This window comes from Scatophagus argus, chromosome 17 (genome assembly GCF_020382885.2).
Source record: "Scatophagus argus isolate fScaArg1 chromosome 17, fScaArg1.pri, whole genome shotgun sequence".
In the NCBI taxonomy this organism is placed as follows: domain Eukaryota; kingdom Metazoa; phylum Chordata; class Actinopteri; family Scatophagidae; genus Scatophagus; species Scatophagus argus.
The window spans coordinates 10677539-10701036 of NC_058509.1; the positions used below are offsets into that span (position 1 = coordinate 10677539).

Sequence of the window (23498 nt, forward strand, 5' to 3'; positions counted from 1 at the left end):
TAGCAAGTGACAGCGTTGCGCTCATAGGTCATGGTGTGTATGACAGATTCCCTCAGGGGGAAAGCAGAAAATGTGACAAAGACCAGGTTTCTTAAAAAAATGCAGGCTGAGATTCAGGATTATGATCAGAATCTTTCACTTTCGCTTCATCACACTCACTTAAAACCTCACCTTCTCGATCCAATGATATTCCTGTATTGCAGAAAATCTAACGATGGCTTTGGGGACTTTTATTTAAACCCACTGACAGAGTTCAGGTCTGACAATGTGCAGCAGTAAATCTTAATAAGAATCAGGTTTATTGGAAGCTATTTAAAAAGCCAAAGGAAGAACACATTTCTTATTTAAAGAATGCTTTTGATATCTGGTAATAATAAACAATCACATCCTGCAAAAAATGTTTCTTTAAAGGCATTTTCATATAGTTTTACTGCAAATGGGAGACTTTTAATGGTAAGAATACATGATAAAAACTTTTCATATTCATGCATACTGTGGAGGCTGTGACCAACACCTTAGACATTAAAATGGACGGAGTAATCTTGATTTAAGATCATAAACTTTCCAATCAAGTCTGGATTACAAAGTGCACACACTGTTTGATTACACAGTACTTTAGTTGATAATAATATATATACGTATATATAAGTCCTATGCTTTAATAGGGGGACAGCGGCTCGCTTTTGCCCGAGGAGCCTCCAGCAGGTTAATCCGTCCATGATCTCAACACCACTGGGACGCCTATGTGTTTCAATAATAAACACACCTTTTTTTTTAAAGAAAATACAAGTAAAATCCATTTCCCGTGACACTGATTAGGTTCGATAATCCAACTACTTCTCGTTTGTCTCCTAGCTCTACAGCTTCATTCACATCCACGGTCACGCCTCGACAGGAAGTGACGAATGTGGACACGAGCGTGACGAACGGCTTGTTCGAAAATACAACAAGGAAGTGGTCGTTTATTGTAAAAGAAAATAATCACCGGATACAACATCTCCTCAAAGCGAGGATCGCTTCGCTCGGCTGTTGGGTGTCGGGGGGGTAAAGTCACCGTGGACTTGCCCGAGAACCCGTTTCTGATCGTCTCGAGGGATCCTGCTTTTAGCCAGCTAGCTAGCTAGCGATGAACACGGACGTGGAATTTCACATCAGGCAGAATTATCCGTGGAACAAGCTCCCAGCAAATGTCAAACAGGTACCGTGTCTTAACGTTTGTACAGGACACGGTGAGAGAGGAGCACCGCCGTGTCCTTAGGTTTGTGGTGGGGGTGGGGATGGGGGGAGTTGAACCTGTCAATGTCACCGCGGTGCTCTGTGTCAGACGAGCAGCTGTCAGGGTCGCACGATTCGCTGAGCTCCTCTGCAGGGGTTTCATCGTTCAGCCGGAGCCATAACTGTTCACTGACCATCATTACATTACAGCCAGTGAAGCTAACGTTACGCCTCCTCTGCTTAACTTCACTGGCATCACATGACTGATTGTTTGATAGATGGTGCCACATGATGCTAGAGCGTGGGTGTCACCTGCGAATACTGCAATCAAAACGTTGTGCATAGTCTTTAACAGATATGCAATGTAGAAAAATATGAGGGATGCTTTCTTGTTAATTGTCATGCATAAATCGCGCCTCCTGCATCCACGCTGTGCCAATGCGTTAACATGTCTGTATACACTGTAGCTTTGTGCTGCTGCCTGAACTGTCTGCATCCCTGTGCATCCACACCAATGATGGATTATCAACCACATCAGAAGTGCGCAAATGCCTCAGGGTCACAGACCTCCAGGGGGTCCAGATCTCTGGGCTTATTTTGTGTCAGATGGTTTGTGCTGATATAATTCAATTCACGAATTCAACAAATTTTCAAGTTGTTCTCTAGTTACTACAGGTCTAATAACACTGTTTTACTGTGAATTGAAAATCTGTAACATTGAATTTTATAATGACCAATAAACCAACCATTAAACTGAATTTAATGCGGACTGACCACATCCAGGCTGACTCTTGAGCCACCTGAGCTGGCACCCATCTGGTGTAGTCGATTGGTGCTTTATTAAGAAAGTTTGTTTGAAATTAGAAGAATATCAAGAGCCTTAAGGTTGTTCCTGCTTTATTACCCGCCCATAAGGCCCTGTATTGGGTCCTTGTGCCCAAATCTAATTTTAAGACCCTAATTGTTCTAGTTTTGTCTGTTTTTATGTTGCATTTTCCCAAACTGATGTGTGAGATCAAATTACCACACAAAAAATGTGAGGCTTGAAAATATTCCACCGAGTGTGGGAGCTCATTTTGTTCCCTCGCAGGTTAATCTAGCCACGGTCTTCACCTCTGTGTTTTGTTTTGTCCTCTGCAGAGTTTGGGGAACTCTCAGCGTGAATATGACAAGCATGTGCTGCTGTACAGCATCCGCAACCAGCTGCGATTCCGCAATAACCTAGGTGAGCGAGCTTGTTCCTGACACCAGTGCTAAACATACACTTTGTACTGTAGGACGCATCATGGTGAGGTGTGAGATCAAAAGAGAGAGGGACAACAAATCCTCTTGCATGTTGTAGCTCAGTAATGAGGCGTGTGAGTGGGTTTCTGGAGTGGTCACATTAAGTTTCCAGTTTCTCAGGTACTTTTTGATAAAAGGAATACATTCTAATACTGCAGTAAATCCTATTGTCAAGGTGATGGGATAAAGCACCTTACTTAGACTGCATTAGCTTTAGCTAAGTGTGCGCAAAACCTGGCAGGTTAGTGAGAATTGTAGCTGCATCAGGCCAGATCAGCTTGCAAAACACTGGTACACTTTTATATAGAAGTAATGCACGTTGACTGATAATGACACTGTGCTCAAACATACTGCTCTTCAGTGACCCAGAGAGTGATTGTGTTAGCAGTTAAGTAATATGTCACTAAAAATAATGTGAAGTAGTCTCTAAATAGTTTTGTGAAAAAAAAGACTTAATGTAAAGGTATGTGACCTTCGGGAGCTTGTTCAGAATCAGTACTCCCTCTTTTTAACCTGGATTGATCTGGTATCGATTTCCAGTCCGCCACGTGAGGAAGGATGAGCGCAAGTATTATGAGGAGCTCCTGAAGTACAGCCGGGAACACCTGATGCTGTACCCCTACCACCTGTCTGACATCATGGTCAAAGGGCTGCGGGTCACTCCATTTTCATATTACATAGGAATCATGGAGGTAAGCCACGACTGCTGCATTGTATGCAAAAATGGGGAAGAAGAGTGTTTGGTGCGGAAAGGCTAAGCTTTAACCTATTTTCTGTTGTTGTACACCTGAGCTTCTGTCTGAAAAGCTCTGGTGGATTCAGTAGTGTAGCGCTATTTCCACATAGTGATTTCACAGTTTCATCTGTGCTTTCCGAACAATGAGCTGGGTAAACACAAAAGCACAGAGCAGGAATTCTTATTGTGAGGCAGCAAAGATTCTCTAATTGGTTTGGAAACATCCAGTCCCTCTTAATTTAAACTGAACAATGTCTTCAATTTTAGCATCCCCGGATGCCACAGCATAAAAGGCAGTTTCTGACAAAACAGGGAAACTAAGGCGTTATAATAAGAATGATGTGAGATTTGTACAACTCTCTGCTCTCATGTATAATGTGTTCTTTGTTACTTGGATAATTTAAATATTCCATATTAAATGGCGCACCTGAATAGATTTTCTAGAAATATATCCTTTTGTCTAGCTACATCATTATTGTGTAGTCTGTATGTATAGAGAGGAAACCTGTGTGTGTCATTGCATGAGTGAGTCATGCACTTGAAATTATTTACATGTAAAAAACAAAAAGAGGGAAACTGTTGTAATGTGATATATGTTATCCACCAAAGAGTGCGTGCCTTAAATATAATATATATATTCAGTAAGTGTATGATATTCTGCAGTTTTATAAGAGCATGTGGTGCAATGTATTTCCTCTGCAGACAGACTTGGCATCCGTCAGGCACTAGATGTCAGTCAGTGTCTAGTGCAGCCTCGTGTGGCAGCTCAGGGAGAAACAGAGGACTGATCCCAGGACAAACTCACCCAGAGAAAATCTTTGCTGTTTGCTCTGCAGTCAGTTTGGGCTTGGTCTGCATGATGGCCCCCTCTCACTGATAAAGCTCAGTGTGTTCTTTGGCTCATAGAGAACCCGTCTGTCGGAGTCCAACCGGGTTCTCCTTGACTTCTGACATTCTCAATTAGATTACTGTGTTCATTCACACCACTGGAAGTGTTGCTTTCGTAAACTAATCCATGCTACATATAATATTCTGATTCTTTCGTGAATACGATGCACCTGCAGTCTGCTCTGTTGCACTTGGAGCTGATTAATTATATTTTTTACCCTTAGATGTATTTCCATTACTTCACAACTCGGCATGGATGTCATGTGTGCCGATACTAGCTTCCACATTTAATATACTTCCTGTTTCATCACAACAAACTATATAGGCAAAAGTACACTTTAATGACGCTGCATTCTAAATACACAGACAGCTTTGCAGTTATAATAACTTCAACTCCTCTGGGAAGGCTTGCCTCAAGATTTTGTGTTTCTGTGGGAGTTTTTGCCCATTGCGGTCAGGAACCGATGTTGGGCGAAAAGGCCTGGCTCATGATCTCTGTTCCAGTTCATCCCAAAGGCGTTTGATTGGGTTGTGGTCCGGGTTCTTTGTGGACCAGTCAAGTTCTTCCTCACCAAACTCATCCAACCATGTCTTAATGGACTTTGCTTTGTGCACTGGGGCACAGTCATGCTTGAATTGAAAAGGGCCTTCACCAAACCGTTGTCACAAAGTTGGAAGCATAGTGTTGTCCAAAATGTCTTGATATGCTGAAGCATTAAGATTTCATTTCCTTCACTGGAAACGAGGGGCCTCACCCAACCCCACAAGGAGGTGTGTTTTGATAATTCTATCTTTATAGTGTGTGATTAATGTCCCCAGTGTTTTATTTATGTCTTAACTTACAAACATGAATAGATGTGAAGCATTTAGGTTTCAGTTCATACTTAAAAGGCTTCGCCTTCTTTCTTGTGAATGCTAAACTAAACTTGACTAAGCTTTAATTGTGGCCACTGAGTTGCCTATGGCTATGTCATATTTTGATAATCCGTCTTAAGCACTTAATGAAAATAGGAACTAGAAATTAGCATGGCCTCCCAGATCTGCTAATCCTGTTATTAATCAGAGGCAGAGGCACATGAAAAGGGAGAGAGGAAAAAAAGGGTTTATTCTGCTTTTTCTCATCTCTTTTCTCCTGTCTTTTTTTGCACTTCCAGGATATTATGAACAGTGAGAAGAGTTACGACTCCTTGCCCAACTTTACTGCTGCTGACTGTGAGTTTTTTTCCCCTTTTTGTCCCCCCCAGTTTCCCCCTTCTCTCCCTCATTGCTGAAGTGACTTGACTGGGGTTCTGTGTAACCCCATTTCTGCTTTCTCTGTGTCTCTGGTCTCGTCTTTTTTTCCACAGTTCCTGTTTTTAAAGGAATGTCAGTGTATGAATGTAGAATTGTCTCAGTGAAAAGATGCAAACTTTTCACCAGGGGATTTGAATAAGGGTCATGAGGTCATTGTAAGCATCTGACATCGTTGTATTATTCATAGTGCACATGAGTTCTTGAGCACTATAATAAAACTAGAGTTGATAGATAGAAATAGATTTTGCGACTGACAGGCAACTGTTGTGATAAATTGTTTATTTTTCTGGCAAAAATTACAAGCATTTATTGATTTTCTCTGCTTTTTTTATATTATTATAAATCAAATATTTTTGGACTGTTGGTTGGACAAAACAAGCAATTGGAAGATGTCGCCTTCAAGTTTTCCAGTTAATTAGGAAAATAATTGACAGATTTGTTTAATTAATCTATGCAGTGTTTGTTTTTATCCGACTTTGTAAAACTACTTTTCTAACACAAGCACAATTTATGGCTCTGGGTTAACTCACAAATTAAATCTGAATGTGTGTAAATGTCTTTTAGACTAGCAAGATTGGCACCTGACTGCCAACCTGTTGGCAGGCGTCTGTTGTTTATACAGTTTTTTTCTGACAGATGCATCTGTTTCGTCAGAGTGTTTTTGATTTGCCTCTCTGTTGTAGTTTTTAATTTGCTGGACGGATGGTAGTAGATCTCACTATTACTTCTGTTGAATAACAAACAAATCCCCTCGCACTGGTTTATCAGACAAATTATCTCCAAAACTTAGCATTACTAATAAACACAATACAATTCTTTTTATTTCTACAACTCAACCACAGTTCTTGCCAAGTGGAGTTTGAATTGACTGATATAAATCCCATTTTATGGTAATTCAAAATTCGCCTCTCAATAAAACAAAACAGCTGCTTTTCCATTATGCTACTGAATTACTGGTGTGCTGTGTTCCTCAGAAATTGCTGCAAAAATGTCAAGTGTATGTAGCATTCTTTGACCTTCTGCTGAGTGAAACAGGCCTTGGCCTTGGCCTGTGAGTGACTGAGTCCTGGCAGTACAGGACCTTCACGCTGTGGAAACAGAAGGCTGCCGGCAGGCTGGCGTGCTCACGGGGGGGGGGCTCTCTTCTCTAATCTCCCTGGAGGAGCTTTGGAAGTGTGTCATGCAGAAGTGGGTGGATGGAGAAGCAGGGAGGGAGAGTTTTATGTGGGCGGATGTTTGTGAATTGTGTCTCAGAGAAATGGCATGATACTAGTGTAGGGTTCTGCTGTGTTAGGAGGCCGAAATGTGAACATCCCTTACTGGTCCCTGTTTGCATTGGCAGCCGTCCCAGCACATTTCGCTCTGCCCCTTCCATACCTGTGCATCATCGGCTAGAGGAGGTGACATGGTGGGATTTGGAGACAAAATTGGCATACCTTTCCGCTATAGCCATACATACAGCCATAAAACTTGTTATGTAGCTCAGTATTTTCTCAGACACTGAGTATAATTTAATTACAGGTACAAATGCCTGCACTCTTATTATTATCAGATTATTTTCAGCAAGCCCTCCATGCATGTTGGTAGATGGACTAGAGGTGCTTTCATGTTTGTGTGTGTGTGTGTGTTTATGTGTGTGTATGGGATTACCTCAGAGAAGGTGTGTGGGTATTTGTGGACGTATGCTCCCTCAGCAGAGTTTGGATGAGTCGCTACAGAGTCGTTGCCTCTGCTAAAGCTCCTTCTTTCTCCAAAGTTACTCTCCAATATAAAGCTGGAAATATCCGGAAAAACTACTTCTCTCACTTTGTTTCTAGTTGTAATTCTTTCTCTCTTTTTTTTTTGTAAAGCCTCACAGGCTGTAATTGAAAAATGCCAGAAACACTTTTGCACCTGAACTGCAGCCAGATTTATTTGCTGTACTATTAATGTGCAGCGATTACAAGTTCATGGCCAGTCACTGAAGCATGTTTGAGTTTTACTAACTTTCCTAGTTTTCTCATCCTAAAGGTCTACGGCTGCTTGGCATTGGGAGAAACCAGTACATTGACCTCATGAACCAGTGCAGGTCTTCCAAAGTAAGACGCGTTTCTAACATAGCCTTTACAAACGATCAATCATAGAACAAAACCTTACATATTAAACTCTAGGTTTGTTCATTTTAGCACATTTAGTTGGTGTACTCAATATGTAACCCCGCTGCATCTCCCCTGACTGGCTGGAACAACAACAAATTGCGCAGCAATACTCAATATGCAGACACGTCATCATAAATCTAACTTCAACAGCCATAAAATGTAGCACACCCAAGCTAAAGCTAACAAACAAAAGGTCTTCTGCATATTTAAGAAATATTTTTTCACCCTTCTCTTCAAACTTACATTATCAGCGCTTAACAACAAATTCCATCCTATTTTAGTGGCTTTATCTCCCCTCACCTGCTCCCCCATGTGTCTCCTGTCTCAGAAATTCTTCCGCAGGAAGTCAGCACGGGACCTGCTACCGGCCAAGCCAGTGGAAATCTCTGTGGAGCCGTGGTGGGTGGCACAGACAGGTTACATCACCGAGGACGACATCAGGGTGAGATGAGAGCTTTGCTTCTTTTCTTTTGCATGTTTCAGTTCAATTTGATGGTAGATGTGTGTTAAGATATTTGATTTTGAATGTTTTTTTTTTAGGGGTAGCAGGCTGGGATGGTTGACATGTAGGAGGACGGAGTAGTTTAATTCTTCACTTTTATGTACATTACATGTGTCATTGGTCTAAAAAGTAATAATGTGTGCGGGCATGATTTTTATGTGAGCTTTCATTGAAATTCATACAGGTTATCCACCAAGCTGCAGTTGTTCATCCCATGAGCCCCAGTGCTGCATGTGGAGATCTCACCTGACTAAAAACAAATACCTGCCGAGTTCCCAACAGTTCTTCTCCCTTCCACATGTATTCATCCTCGCGGAGACTGCACTACCACAGTTTTGACATCCATGCCGACAAACCCTCACGGACAGGCATGTACTAATGTTTTGCGATTGCTGTGTGTAATTACAGATCTGTTCTCCAGCAGAGAAGAAAGCCATTGATAAGATGATAGATTCTGGTCCTCAGCTGGCTGGATCAATGGAGTACAATGTGGTCTTAAGTGAGTATCTGTCACATGTTCTGTTCCCCAATTATAATGTCTACATAGTTGAAAGCCCCGATGAAATTAAAAAAAGGGTTAACAAGTAGTTTCCTGATTATTTAATTTAATTAATTAGTTAAGCCGTTATTGTTTTATACTGTATGCACACTGAGCAAGAACTGCCAACATTCTTCTGTGTATTTACATGAAGAAAAGCTGCAAATGTTGAAACAAACTTAAGTTCGGTGCAGTTGACATTCCAATTCGCTGGGATGTCTGTTCTTAGATGCGGATTCTGCCTATTGTTGATAGCTTTGATCTTAATGTCGCATAAAAGTCAGATCAGATGTAATAACGTTTATATCACCTGTGTATTGTTGCATGTTGTGTTTGAGAGGCATGTGGGCTCTGTCCCCATCATGTATATAAACTGAAGTGGACTAAACCTTTGAAACTCCAAATCGCTGCCAAATAAAATACCTTGAGCTCCAGATTCTCATGAGGTGTAAAGCACATCGGTAACATGGCGCGATATTGAATATTACATGTCTAACCCCCAAAGCAGATACTGCATCTTGTCTTTTGCACAAGGTATTTCAGAGTGGGTTGCTATACTGTTTGCCTTTTTCCAAACTCAATTTGCTCCAGTCTTTTTTTGTATTTTGTCCCACTTTTACATCATGTTTCAGCAAGAACTATGGATACAATTGGTCTCCAAAGGGGTGTTTTGTTATGGTGTTAAAATCCATGAGCATCATCTCGAGATCTACTATTAATATACTTGCTGAATAGTTTAGTGCAGACAAAGCAGCTGGGGACAGATAGAGTTGTTTTAAGCTCCGATGGATTCACTGATACAGCTTTTTCTTTTATCTGGTACAGCATGAGCTGGCCTCTAAAGCTTTGCTTTTAGGAAAATAATGAGGTTTTGGTACAAAATCCAAGAAACATGGAGGCTGCTACTGATTTTTCAGTTTAAGCTCTTTCATTGTCATGCTGGTGTGAATTTCAAAGATGAAGTGCAGGGACTGAGGTTGTGTCCATGCAGTTTAAATGTTAATTAGAGAACAGTTTGACAGTGATGAACCTCTGCCTCCGGAGTGCTGGTGACAGAGTGGGAACAAATACGATTAAATGCAGGAGCGCAGAGCAATTTGAATACAAGTAGCTGTTTAAATGAGATTTGATTGGCTTGAATTTTTTCCACCACTTACAATTTTCTGTTCTGCACAGAAAATTACTAACTTGTTTGTATAGGAAGACTTGCTGCTCTGAACATGACAACAGCAATGACTGTTAATGGCTGTTATGTCAGTAATGTCAATAATTCATTTGGTACTGTATGTTTGTTTTTGTACTCCAGGCTTGTACAACCGGGGCTTTATCTACTTGGATGTTCCCATATCTGATGACAGCTGCATCTCAGGTACGTCAGTGAGTGTGTGTGTGTTTAAACAGCCTGCTGTTATCCTTCCCTGACTGACTACCTTCACTATCAGATCATGTATATGCCTAAATTACAGCTTTGGGAATGTAGGCGAATATTATGAGTAATGGACTGATGGCTGAAATGATGCATAGTAGCGTCATTAAAGGTACATACGGTATTTAAAAAGAAGGTAGTGAAAACAAATCATTGTGCATCAGTCAGCATATAAATAAATGTCCTCAAATGTCAACATTTAGACAGTTTTTTCCTCGTTGTTTGTGTCCCTCAGTGCCCCCGCTGGAAGGTTTTGTCATGAACCGCGTCCAGGGTGATTACTTTGAAACACTTCTCTACAAAATCTTTGTGTCCATTGATGAGCAGACAAATGTAGCAGAGGTAGGCTTTAGAAATGTATTTTGGTTATGCTCGCCCGCTCTGCTAATTGAGCGTAATATGACTCTGTATGTAGTTATCAGTCAACTTTTCAACCGAGTCCTGTTTTTTTCTCTCTCTCTCTCTCTCCCCTTCTCCTCTTATGCTCCCTCCCCACTCGTGTGCCTCTCAGCTGGCAAATGTGTTGGAGATTGACTTGGACCTGGTGAAGGTGCGTATCCACTTGGCGCTCAACGTGACAGCTCGATCGTAATGTGTAGATTAAAGTGCTGTTCTTTGCAAGAGGAAGGCAAAAAAAAAAAAACCCTAAAATGAAGATCTGTGAAATGTGGCTTTCAAAATTGGCCCTGACAAAATGGGGAGGTAATTTTCTTTGGTTCCTCTGTGGTTTTGAAAAGGTTTTGAGACATGCTTTTACCTCAATGTGTGCTTAATGGCACATAGTGTGATAAGAAATAACCACCTTTTTTTCATTTTTTGCTTTTTGTATGTTTTTGAGCCAAATACTGAGAATTAAGTTTGGTCTCAAATTAATACCATTTTCAGTAGTATTCCTTGTTCCCTTGAATTTACTTTCCAAAGGTGTGCTATTATTAAATTTTACTGTATGTAGTTTGTTGTAGATCATATCATTTTATTACAGAAGTACACTGGCATTGCCGTCTCTTTAGTTGTTGTGCAAAATTCAAATCAAATAGTGTGCAAATCTGTGAGAGAAGATGGGGATATTGTGTGGGCTCACCAGTAGATATTTCTGTTGTATTCTGGATACATACTCACACAGACATACACCTGAGAGCCAGACTATGACACAGACACACACACACTTTCAAATTAGATCCATCATGTCCCATGACTTAACCAGAGGGCTGAGCTGCACCATTCCAGTTGAATTGGTGCTCGAGTTTGACCCATTTTTCCCCAGTTTCCGACTCACTCTCTATCAACCATGGAGCCAAACTCCCTCTCAGTGCTATGACCTTCGGTGTGAGGAGCTGAACTCCCTGTGTCCCTTGGTCTCATCTCGTTTCTTGCCGCTGAAAAGCAGCACTTAAGACAAGTGGTTGAAGGCAGCGGTTGCAGTGATTGTCCCAGAGCATACTGTGCAACTTCAGACATGATTGAGATGTCTGGGAAGTCTCCTTTGTGCAGAACCTTTCCCATCATGGCTTGAGCTTAACTTTCTCTTGTGTAATGACTACCTCATGAGTCACTTGGCAAAAAATTCCTTGCTGTGCTTCTTTTGATATAATAAGAGGATGGCTAAGACTTGACCTCAGCTTGCACTGCCGGGGCATGAAGGTGTAGAAAGCAATCAAGTCAGCTACACTTGACTGAGGTGGCCCGTTCTGTCTGAATAAAAGATTTGATGGCATGGCAAGTTGACGACTGTATGAATTGAAGAAATTATGAAAAATAGTTAAATACAAAGTACGGTACACACTGTTACTTTTCTATTCCTTTTTTTTTGGTCAGTTTGAGTCACCAGAATGAACTAATATTTTCCTTGTTGTATATTCTCTTGGGCATTAAAAAAGCATCTCACAAAAAGAATTTGACCATGTGATAAGAAGCTCATCTTTTATAACCTGCAAAGCTGTAAGGTTTTTGGACTACACCTAAGAATTAAGAATCACTTTATTGGCAGCATATATATTTTTACATACACACACTGAAGAACACACTTGAAGAAGTCTTATAAAAAGGTGAGCTAAACTACTGGTTTTTCCAGCGACAGTCTCAAGACATTTTGCTGAGTGAGTGGTGCAATCTGCTTTTTCTCTCTCTTTGTCATTTAGTTATCATTGCTGTTTTTCATTAAAGTATAAGTAACCCCAAATGCTAAAAATCCAGGGGTGCCACAGGTTGATGTACTTAACGGTATCAGAGTAATGGTGTCTGAAGTGACTGAAACCTCTTCTGGTTGTGTTTCTGCTATGTTTTATCAGAATGCTGTTTCCATGTACTGTCGCCTCGGCTTTGCTGTAAAGAAAGGTCAGGTGTTCAGCTCAGACCAGCTCCACCCCACCTGGAAGAATGCTCCGTCTGTCAACAGGCTCAAGTATGTGCTGGCTGTACAGGCAGCCATTAACATTTCCAGGTTTTTTTTTTTTAACTCCAAAATTTTGTTTTAGGAAGCTTTTGACTTTTTTCAGCATCCATCTCCAAAAATTATTTCTCTAAATGTTGAAATATTTAAGTGAACTCTTCAGTGCTTATTAAACCACCACACTTGGTTTAACTGCGGTGACGTTGCTCTTTTTTGTCAGGAGCACCATGGACCCTCAGAAGATGTTGCTGTCCTGGGAACAGGGCAGTCCTGTCATGGAGGGAGGCTCCTCAGCCACCGACACTGACACCACCAGTCTGGAAGACCAAGGTCTGTCTGGGCCCACACACAAACAAACACACACACACACACAAGCTCTGAAGTGAACGCAATTCATACACTTTCTGAAGCACAAAATGCCCTTTATGAATCTTACTTGCTAATTATGTATTTATCTAAAATAGTCTAATTTTTGGTCTAATATTAAATTTGTTATGCATGTTTAATCAGCACTGTAGGGTTGATGAACAAGTTGGATACTATCGCGGTAGCTGTTCATCAGCTATGTTAACATGTTAATAATCAATTGAAGTTAAATTAAAAAAAAGAGATGATTAGTGGTCGGTTCTTGCAAACACATTTCATTTTCAAAAAATCACAGGCTCATACTCACTTTAAGACATCATGCAGCAGTTCTATGACATGCAATGTCTCTGTAGGGGACACAGCCAGCGTGAGCAGCCTGAGCATCCCAGCCGCACCCACAAAGAGGATTGCCTTCCTCTTTGACTCCACCCTGACAGCCTTCCTAATGATGGGCAACCTGTCTCCGGTTAGTGACGGCATGTAAACAAACAGATTCTTAATGCTCACAGTAAAAATGAGGCATCAGCTGTACCTTTTGGTTCCTCTGTGTCTTTGTCATTTCGTCAGAACCTGAAGAGTCATGCAGTGACCATGTTTGAGGTGGGTAAGCTGTCTGACGAGACTCTGGACAGCTTCCTGGCTGAGTTGGAGAAGGTGAGAATGGCAATAGAAACAAAATAAATAAAGACTAGTGTGTTTAGTAAAGCCGCTGTCATGGAACACCAGAGGATATTACATCAATGTAGAAAAATGCTTGATGTGTTCATGCTCGCAATGCCCTACTTTATCTTATATCCTGGTTTCTGTGTCCTCAGGTGGAGAGCACAGCGGAGGGTGAGGCCCAGCGGTACTTTGACCACGCACTGACCCTGAAAAATACCATCCTCTTTCTGCGCTACAACAAAGAACTTACTCAGGACCAGGGACCTGATATCCCAAATATAGGTAATTATACGGTTACACTGTCTTTGTCTTTGCTTTTATGGACGTGCAAGATCCGTACGTGTCTACACATGTAAATAGGCAGCTTGCAGGCTGGTTTTCCTTCTCAGCCTCAGCTCATGTTTTTGTCTGTTGTCTGCACACGGTTTCCTTTGTGCTTTGAACTGATGCTGTCCATGTCGGATAATCGCTGCTTCAAGATCAGAACTCAAACATATCAGTCAGACAGGACAGGCAAGAATTTAAGCTGAGAGGCAGGAGGTGGCGGTGCAGAGTGTGTGTATAATTCAAAGTACGAATGGCTCGTTATTTCTAGTGAAAAACAGAAATTTATGTATTTATGTAAGTATTAAAAACATGTGAGATTCAGGTTTAAAAAAAATAGTAAAGAGGGGCTAATTTTCAGCTAATCAGCAGCTTTTAAACACTTTCCTTTCATCTTCACTCTGTGTTATTAAAAAGTTATTCTGAGCTATCATTACCGCACTTGCAGCAAACAACTACTTGTAAAAGACTCGCACACAGCTACTTAAACTTGTTCTGTGGTCTTAGAAAATCAATAATTAATGAAGCATTTTAAAGTTATTTTCATGCAACAGTTCTGAATACTGCCGGAAGCTCTTACTGAAGCAGCAAAGAGGAAGCTGGACTTGTATATCTGCTGCTTATGGCAACTCTCTCACTCTCGACTGTGTGTTTTTCCCCTCATCTGCCTGAAAAGTTCCGCTTCAATACGGTCACATATTTCTGGATTCACGGATGTGCCCTGAGAGTAAAGTTGTACTGCTCTGCTTGTATCTCTAGAGCAGCAGAGCGTGCTCCAGTGACGACAAAGCAAATCTCTGAGTTTCCATGTAGCTACCGTTGTGCCACCAGATGCTGTTTGTTTGGTTTGGCTGCGTGCCTCACTACTGATTGTCTTATCTCTCAGTCCCCCCTCAGCTGCTGCTCCAGGCTTCTGCTGAGGAGTGAGCGCACTGAGAGCCCTGCCTGAGAAAGCGACACAGTAATACAAGAGTCGAGTGATGATCCTGATTATTGTTCATGTAGGGAGTAAGGAAAATTACAATCTCTCAGCAGACTAGACTTTCAGATTGAATTCAGATTGACAACATAGCAGCTGATTGACTCTTACAGAGTTAATTGCAGACTGTGGTGTTAATTATGGAGGTAAAAAGCTACATCAAAACCTCCTTTAGATATCACAGCATGAAACAGGTTATTGTAATTGGCTTTTGTAAGTCCTTGTTCCTCTTCGTGTTGTGGAATAAATATGAACCTCAGTTCCTTGACCTGTTTGGCTGAGTTTCAGTCAGTTCTTTACATGTGAGAAGCTTGACACTGCTACTGATTTATGCGTTAATCATCACTTAGCAGCTCATAGACACCTCTTACATTTATATTTAGGAATTAAAGAGGTGATTATTAAATCGACAAGAATGGCGAGTTGCGCTTGTGTCCTTTGAGAAGACGTTCTTTGCAAGTGACCTAGGAAAGAGTATTCTTCTCAACACCATGGCTATAAAGAAAGAAAGAGTCTTTATTGTGTGTTCTGGCTGTGATCCACTGCTCTTAAACCAAGTTAGTGATTCATCCGCACTTTGAAAATGAACTTCCACGAGCTTAAGGTGTTCTTCTTTCTCTGCTGGAAGGACTGAAAACAAAAATATTATATTGTTGCTTCAAAGAAATTTGCTTTTTCCATGTAATTACTTCAGTCATGTCATAGAAGGCAGAAGAATGCACTTGGTTCCCATCCTGCTTTGTGTATATGTTGCGACCTTACCTTTTTTTTCTCTCAACAACTAGGTTTCCCCTTGGACATGTTGCGCTGTGAGAGCTTGCTGGGTCTGGACCAGGCCACCTGCAGCCGCGTCCTCAACAAGAACTACAAACTGCTGGTCTCGATGGCGCCTCTCAGCAACGAGATCAGACCCATCAGCAGCTGCACACCTCAGGTATTACGCCTGGAGGGAGAGCAGAGGGGATAGTAGTTGGCGTGCTGGAAAGTTGGATCAATGGCTGCTCGTGTTAGAGTTGTGTGCTCGTGTTTTAGTCGACAGTTTGTGCGTGTGTGCTCTGCTTGGGTGTGTTTGCCCTCTTGCTATGTGTACACACTGGTGCACCCAGTGTGGTTTGGGACTGTGTGTGAATACTTTGTGGGCGCACAGCCTGCAGTTGCCCCCAACAACAGAACTACACAAAGAGAGCGGGAGCGGGAGGGGAAGGGAGGCGAGGCTCATGAGTAATTCCTCTGCCTGGCCACAGTCCAGCTTTCTAGCTGAGCTCAGAGAGGCAGAGGGAAAGAAGTTAAACTCTTGTTGTGCCGTTCACGCTGCTGTTTATTCTTGCACTGCTGGGACTCAGAGTTCAGCGAATCCTTTTTTCTTTTCTTTTTTTTTTTGCTGCTCACATCTCTAATAGTAACTTCAATTTGTGCTTCTCTAACTGCAGAACAACGTGGACAAAATTGTTCTCCTCTGTGTCAGTTCATGTGAAGTGTGGATTTATGGGAGAAATGAACTGAATGAAATGCTTAGATATGCGTCCGTGTTTGTTCCTCCCTGCAGCACATTGGCCCAGCCATCCCCGAGGTGAGCTCCATCTGGTTCAAGCTGTACCTGTACCATGTGACCGGCCAAGGCCCACCGTCTCTACTGCTCTCCAAAGGCTCCAGGCTCCGCAAACTGCCGGACATATTCCAGGTTAACCCAGACTAATAATTAATCACATGTAGGTACGCGGTTGAGGAGATGCATGTATGCCGAGACAGACGCTGTGCAAGCGAAAGAAATCTCTTTGAAGTCAGATTAAAAAAACCGACAAATGTGATAAGAAAAACAATACTCTGACCCGATCAAACACGTGGTTAGACAGTTTTTCATTCTGCTTTGACTCCTGCCTTTTTTAAAATTTTGACCTTGCTGTTTCAGTTGGATGAGCAGTTAATCAGAGTGCCGGAGGTAAAATTCAAGGCAGTTTCTTTCCTCCCCTTCGTCAAACTCCACTTCTCAACAAAGCACCCGATGCATCACAGTCACAGTCATAGACACCGTGCATCTGCATTTTCCTTCTCAAAGGCTTCCCAGTTTTCTTGGAATTTTTTCAAACTGTCCTGGGAATGTGAGACAGGGGACACAATAGAGTTTGATGCAGTAAATTCTCAGGGGAGGGCAGGTAATATCATGCAAATGGGTCACTGACGTAGCAGCATATGTTTTTCAACTTGTTTTCTACTCCTCATTTTTATTTGTTTAAACTGTTTTGCCTCAGCGGAACAGCAGTGGTGAAATAATTAAAACAAAATGACAGAATGACAGCTTTAATTTCATGGAGAGCCTGTGACTCAGTCGGGAAAACTACGCAAAAGTCATGGCACGTTAAATCAGCAGCAGGGAGCTGAAGGCTGACACGTTGACACATCAGTGAGGAGGATTTCCTCTCCATACACTTCCTACATTAAAACACATCTAATACAATAGTATAAATGAAATTAGTTATTAAATGTAGAAACATTTGAATGTTATTTTTTTATGTGTAGGTGTTGCATATCCTTACTTTTGCCGTTATTCTTTCCCACTGCTTGGTTTCAAGAAGTTTTATGAAGGACTCTGTGCTATATAAAAAACATTCTTATTTATCCTTACTCTGTACGGAGAGTGACCTGCCCTGTGATCCTGCACACCATCACACCACAGTCCTGGCTGTTTCAGTGATTAGCAGCTGTGGAAGAATCTTTCCATTGACCTGCTGTTTGTCTCTGTTCAGGTCTACGACAGGTTGCTGATCACTTCCTGGGGTCACGACCCTGGAGTCGTCCCTACATCCAACGTGCTGACCATGCTCAACGACGCCCTCACACACTCTGCTGTACTAATCCAGGTAAACGCATGCATGCACACACACACACACGCACACACACACACACAAGCTCTACTTTTACAGTGAAGTTTTCTCTGGAAGTTTTTTTTTTTTTTTCTTCATTGCTTTACTTCAAACCTTGCATCATCTAATGTTATGTATCTACTTTTTGTGTGTATCACTAATAACATATTTGGTACCAAGTCTCAGTGTGTGGATATATAAACCGCACTGTGTGTGGGTGTAACCATCAGGGTCATGGTATGCACGGTCATGGAGAAACAGTTCACATCCCATTCCCCTTTGACGAGGAAGATCTAAAAGCAGGTGAGTTGTTACAAAGATAAAGCTATGAATTCACCCAGTCAATGACGCTATACAGTCCTAATATTCATTATGCAGAATTATGAGGAATAATTCAGTTCTTTCAGTTTTAAAGCTCCATTTATTTTATTTGTCACATGAAGAACACTATTTCTCTCAGCAGGATTAACTTATTAGCTGATAATATTAAAGTCATTCACTAGTAATGTTTTACGTAAATGATTAAAATTACCTCACTCATTCTCTGGTCTCAAATATACAATTTTTGGCTTTGGCTTTGGGTTTGACTTATCAGTCAACATGAAAAGATTTGGAATCCGCTGAAATCCTTTTCTCTGCGAATTTGTGTATCAAGCTTAATGCTGACACCCAAGTTTCATCCTTTTAATACATTTGCGTTCAGACCATCACATCCCGTGGAGAGCATATTTTTGAATTTCATAGAATTATCTATGTGCTGCGCTCATTTGTGTTGTCTCTCTCCTTCCGATGCAGAGTTCTCCTACTCCAACATGTGTACGCACAAGGCGCTGCAGAAGCTGAAGGAGCACGTGGACCTGGAGCACCAGTGTGGCTACATCACCATGCTCAACCCCAACAACAGGCACCGTCGCAGGGCCAGCGACAGCGCTGAGTGCAGAGGTAGGGGAGCTGATGCAAATGTGTGTATGTGAGATGTTTGAGACACAAAACCTGTAGTTGAATTAGTGACAGTGACCCTGCCTCTGATGGCCGGTGGTGCTGATGGTGCAAATTAGATAACGATTGCTCACAGTCCAGTTTAATTATGCTGTTTGTCTGCATAATTGTGTTGCTCAGTGTGATAGCCTTTGCTAATGGACGTGGATCGAACAGTGTTAGCCTTTGCTTTGAGATGTACTGATTCAATCTTGCTGGTGTAATAATAATAATTTAGCAGACAGACCTCTAATATTTATTCAGCAAGAAAAAGTTGAAAAGCTAGTTGAATTTTATTCAAGCAGTAACCTAGTGGAGATCAGTTTCCCAGAAACGACTTTGATGCTGATTAAGATTATTTGCTTTTCTTCAAGGGGACACCCATCTAGGTGGAGGCCTGGACACCAACGGCAGCACTGAGTCCTTTGAGCTTGTGACAGATGAAAACAACGGGGAAGGCAAGGCAAAGACAGACAGTAGGTCTACTTTTTTTTTATCTTGAAGTAACTTTACTTTGAAGAGTGGTTTTGGAGTTTGAAGAGACGGTAAAGATGGTAAAGAGGTGGTTAGATTGTAGCAAAGGTGTCATGTCGGATTCAAAACCAACGTATCCGTGCTCATGGTATGTGTCTCGTGTTGTAGTGCATGTTGTAATCTATTTCTTTCTTTCAGCCCTTTCATGTGAAGATGAGTGGGTCCCTCTTGAGCTGTGCTTCGGCATGCCCCTCTTTAGCTCAGAGCTCAACCGCAAAGTGTGTCGAAAAATCGCCTCGCACAAACTGTTCAGCAATGACAGGTAAAAACAGAAAAGAAAAAAAGATTAAAGAGAAACCTCAAAGTTTTCACTTTTGTTTAAAACACTGAGAAAAGTGGAAAGGCGTGTGTTGTCGCCGTGTTTGACTCCAGCTTTATTGCTTTTCAGCCTTCAAGAGCTGCTTCACTCGAGCCGAAAACTATCGCTGAAGGTGTTGAGCTTCGTTCAGTCATTCCAGGTAAAAATACTCAGCGGCCAGGAAGTAATTTTACACAAGGATCAAGACAAAGACTGATGATGAATAATTTATACATGTGTTCTACAAAATTGTCGCTTTAATGTTGTTGTGTAGCTTTTGGCAGAAGTTTGGGGTTTTACTCACAACGTGGGGAAGCAACTGAATGAATTTGTTATCTTAAGATAAGGAAATATTTAGGATGTGATGTTGAGTAAAGATTGCTTTACATGAGAAAACAACATAATTAAATCTTTCATTTGGAGTAGCAAGCTAAAATACTAAGTATGAGCGGCACTGAAGTGTATTTTTTGTCCTTTTAAGTAATGAGATAATAAGCCTTGATTTTGATATAATGGATTTAAAAGAATTATCAGTAACCATGACTGCTCTAGGCACCTGTTTCATTATAATTAAACCTTTTGATTTCAATCGATACAGGAAACTATTCTTACACAAGTCAGCTAATTTTATTTAGCGGGCATCAGGGTTGCAACTAATGATTATTTTCATTATTGAGTAACCTGCGGACGGCACGGTGGTGCAGTGGTTAGCACTGTCGCCTCATCGCAAGAGGGTTAAGCGATATAGAAAATGGATGGATGAATGAGTAACCTGCTGGTTATATTTACAAATACTTGATTAGATGTTTAGTCTATAAAATCTCAAAAAATTGTGAAGAACACTGATCACACATCCCAAAGCTCAAAGTGACGTCCTCAAGTTGTTTATTGTGCGACCAAGAGCCCAAAACACTCATAAATGAGAAAGACAGAAAAGCAATTCCTGCTGCCTCTTTTGTGTGCTGTCTGCCGTGTCCCAGGCCTCGCTGATGTAACTCTTGAGCCAGTCTGCATATTTCATATTTTCACTTATATGATTTAGTGTTTAGATGGTTTAGAAAGCGACACAGAGTGTAAATCAGACAGGAACCATTCTACATCTACTTTTTTCTTTCTCTTATTTTTTGTTTTTCATCTCGGAGAAATGTGTCTTTGTCCCACTTATCTTATCGCCTCTGCCTGGCGTTCTTATCTGTGACATTTGCCCCTGTGTTGGCAGGACGGCATCCAGCCCTCTGACCTGGACAGTGGCGTGTCAAACCCTCTCAGTCAACCCCAGGCGGAGTCCGGTGTTCCCCTGCCCGCCCTTAACCTCCTCTTCAAGGACGGGGAGCTGAAGGAGTGGAGTGGGCGGGCCCCTCCTCCTCTGGACATCTCAGCTCTGCAGAAGGACCAACCCACATAAGCCGAAAAAAAAAAGAAATCCAGATTTGGTTGTGAGGAAATTCTTATTCGAGGTCCAACCCTTCATCTTCATGTCCGATCACAGGGAAACACTCATTCAGAAGCCTCACCTTGTTATACTTCACTATCCAGTCATGGGAAAATTAGCCCTGCCAGCACTTTGTCATTTACCTACTTTATGAGGAATCATCCTTCTGACAGTGTTGTCAACACTAGTCTAAGCCCCCCACCCTCCCCCTGTGAGATTCCTCATATTCGTAGCAAGGCAGTGTTATCTGTTGGAGTGGTGCTATTAATCACAGTATATGAGAGTGATGCAAGTAAACAGCATATAACCTGGAACACCATTTAACTGGAAACACAAGTGCTGTTCTCCACTGACTAGATCCCACCCAACCCTTCAATCAGTGGATGTTTTGTGATCCTTGAGAGGAGTGTCAAGTGGTTGATATTGTATAGATGTTCTAAAGATGACCCACAAAATAAACAAAGTGTTGAACAGACTTCTTCAGGAATCATTTGACAATATGCATATTTTAGGACCAAGTCTTTGGACTGGAGTCCAAATGTCATGTACCTGTGTCATCTCATGTTAGTGATCTGATGCATGATGCTGTTGCGCAACTCGCACCATAAAAAGTACTTTCCTCTTTACTTGTAGTCAATATCGGGGGCATTTATTATTTGCACTGTGCAGGATTTCTCCAAACCTGTGGATGAAGTAATGTCATGTATATTTTTTTTTTTTCCAAACGTTGGATTCATCATAGTGTGCACATTATGTTAGAGCTCACGTTTACCACAAGAAAGTGTCTCCTCTTCCTTGAGATGGCTTAGAAATTGACTGGGCATCAGAGAAACTGATGAAGCTGAACAGAATTTTTTTTTTTTTTTTAAAGTAATCCTTTGTTAGCATTATTTCTCAGTACATGAGGACACCAAAGACCATTTTCTTTTCCTGTGTCATGAGTCTTTTGTAATCTTTAATCTGTTTTACTGTCTTTCTTTTTTATTTTGCTGCCTTATTACTGCCAGCCAATCCAAAACTAGCAGGTCTGTGTTCAAATCTTTGGATTTGATACGGTTATGTTCAGTTATTTTTGCTTTTTTTTTTTTTTTTTTTTTAGATTTTACAAATGATTTATGTGTGTTTGAATGAGTGTTTATAACCAATAAAAGCAGCAACATTGGGTCACAAGCCACCAACCCTGACCCCTGTTCAAGAATTTGACAATTTTGAGCAAGTGAATCAAACTGCATAGAGTGGGAGCAGTCAGGTCTGTGTGTTTGACCCATGCCTGTTGCCACTGTTGCCTGCCAGTATCTCTCCCTGGACTGACTCCAGTTTGTGTGCAGTGCTGTGCACTCTTGGCCAGCCCACCACACTCTCCATGGGATTCTGTTTACACCGTGTTTTCAAAAATGGGGTTTGTAGTCTAGAGAGGAGAAGGCAACTTTAGCTGTGAAGGCTGTCACAGACCCATGGGATGGAAATGCTAATGCTTTGCCCAGCATCTCAGAGATATGATGGCCCCAAAAGTATGTGAAGTCTGTCATGAATTTTCAGTGTGGCTCCAAGAATACTTTTTATTGCATTTAGAGTGATAACCCATTTTGTTGAGTTTCTTCTTCTTCTTCTTTTCATTTGACAGAAGCTGCCTTTTTGCAGTTTTTGACCCACTTGTGGTTGTTGTTTCTAATAACGTGATGCTGAAATAGACAAAAAAAGACTAACGCAAGGCCCTGTTCAAGCATGATGACTGTGTAGAAGCTGTTGTGTGTATGTTGTGTATGCGTGTGTATTGTACATCTCACTCTTGGTGTGTATTCATACATGCCTACCTTTCACAAAAAGAGTCCACACGCCCTCCAGTCCTGCCTGTCTGTTATCCAGTTACAGTACTTGGTCAGCCCCCCCCTGCCCTCATCCTCCCCCAGGTATACATTCACCACAGTGTTTAAAAAATAGTTTTATATGTCAACCTATATTTTAGGAAATCTTTGTTGTAGGTTGTTTATTGGGACTGTGAATATCATTGACTGATTTAAATAACGATGATGGTCTTGTAGTTAAATGGATTAAAAAATAAAAGAAGAAAGTGACATTCCTTCAACATGCCCTTCCTAGTTCCATCTCCTCTCTGCTTCAGATACGTATGATTATTTCAAATAAATATGTAAAAAGTATATGAAAATATAAATAAATATGTAATAACTTTTCCTCCCTGAAAATGCCTCCCAGTGTTGTTTTTCCTGAGCTACACTTTGTGGTTTTGTATCATCAGTTCCAGCCCCCACTGGCTCTGAATTGTAGCCAGTCACATTACGTGATATTAAGCCATCCTCAGTGGATGTTTTCCTAGCCAGGTGGAACAGATGGTGTGCAAGACGCAGCGGTCCGGATGCTGTGTCCATCTGCCTCAAGTACACACTTGTTCACCTATCCTTGAAGATTTAAATGGACGCTGAGCTCAAAAACAATGTTCCAGTGCACGGATGTGAAGCCTTTGAAAAGCTATGAAAACCCCACATTTTTGGGATGAAGATTAAGGTGTCAGTCTGTGGCTGGCTGTGCCCCCACCGGACAGGTGGAGACCCGCCTAATTGACTGTGTCTCCCAGGCCTCCCTGCTCCAGTAATTTCCCAGCACCACAAATTACAGTGTCACCAGGGGGGCACCAG

General features: G+C 41.5%; 1 protein-coding gene across 1 annotated transcript; it reads left to right on the forward strand.

Annotated features, from left to right (window-relative positions):
• The first annotated feature begins 865 nt into the window (after window positions 1–865).
• Window positions 866–23048, forward strand: fam91a1 (family with sequence similarity 91 member A1). Its single transcript, XM_046417851.1, has 24 exons — window positions 866–1198; window positions 2356–2440; window positions 3040–3191; window positions 5278–5335; window positions 7427–7494; window positions 7883–7996; window positions 8465–8555; window positions 9901–9963; window positions 10256–10362; window positions 10532–10570; window positions 12309–12421; window positions 12630–12739; window positions 13129–13241; window positions 13343–13429; window positions 13591–13720; window positions 15527–15675; window positions 16288–16422; window positions 17486–17599; window positions 17833–17905; window positions 18398–18544; window positions 18955–19056; window positions 19253–19376; window positions 19503–19572; window positions 20632–23048. Exons 1-24 carry the CDS (start codon window positions 1127–1129, stop codon window positions 20815–20817), a joined length of 2502 nt encoding a protein of 833 aa, XP_046273807.1. The 5' UTR covers window positions 866–1126; the 3' UTR covers window positions 20818–23048.
• Window positions 23049–23498: the final 450 nt, after the last annotated feature.

Coding starts and splice junctions, on each gene's coding strand:
- fam91a1 (XM_046417851.1), top strand. CDS start 1,127: ATGAACACGGACGTGGAATTTCACATCAGGCAGAATTATCCGTGGAAC. Junction 12,740..13,128: donor CACCAGTCTGGAAGACCAAG/GTCTGTCTGGGC, acceptor ATGTCTCTGTAG/GGGACACAGCCAGCGTGAGC. Junction 17,906..18,397: donor CGAGGAAGATCTAAAAGCAG/GTGAGTTGTTAC, acceptor CTTCCGATGCAG/AGTTCTCCTACTCCAACATG.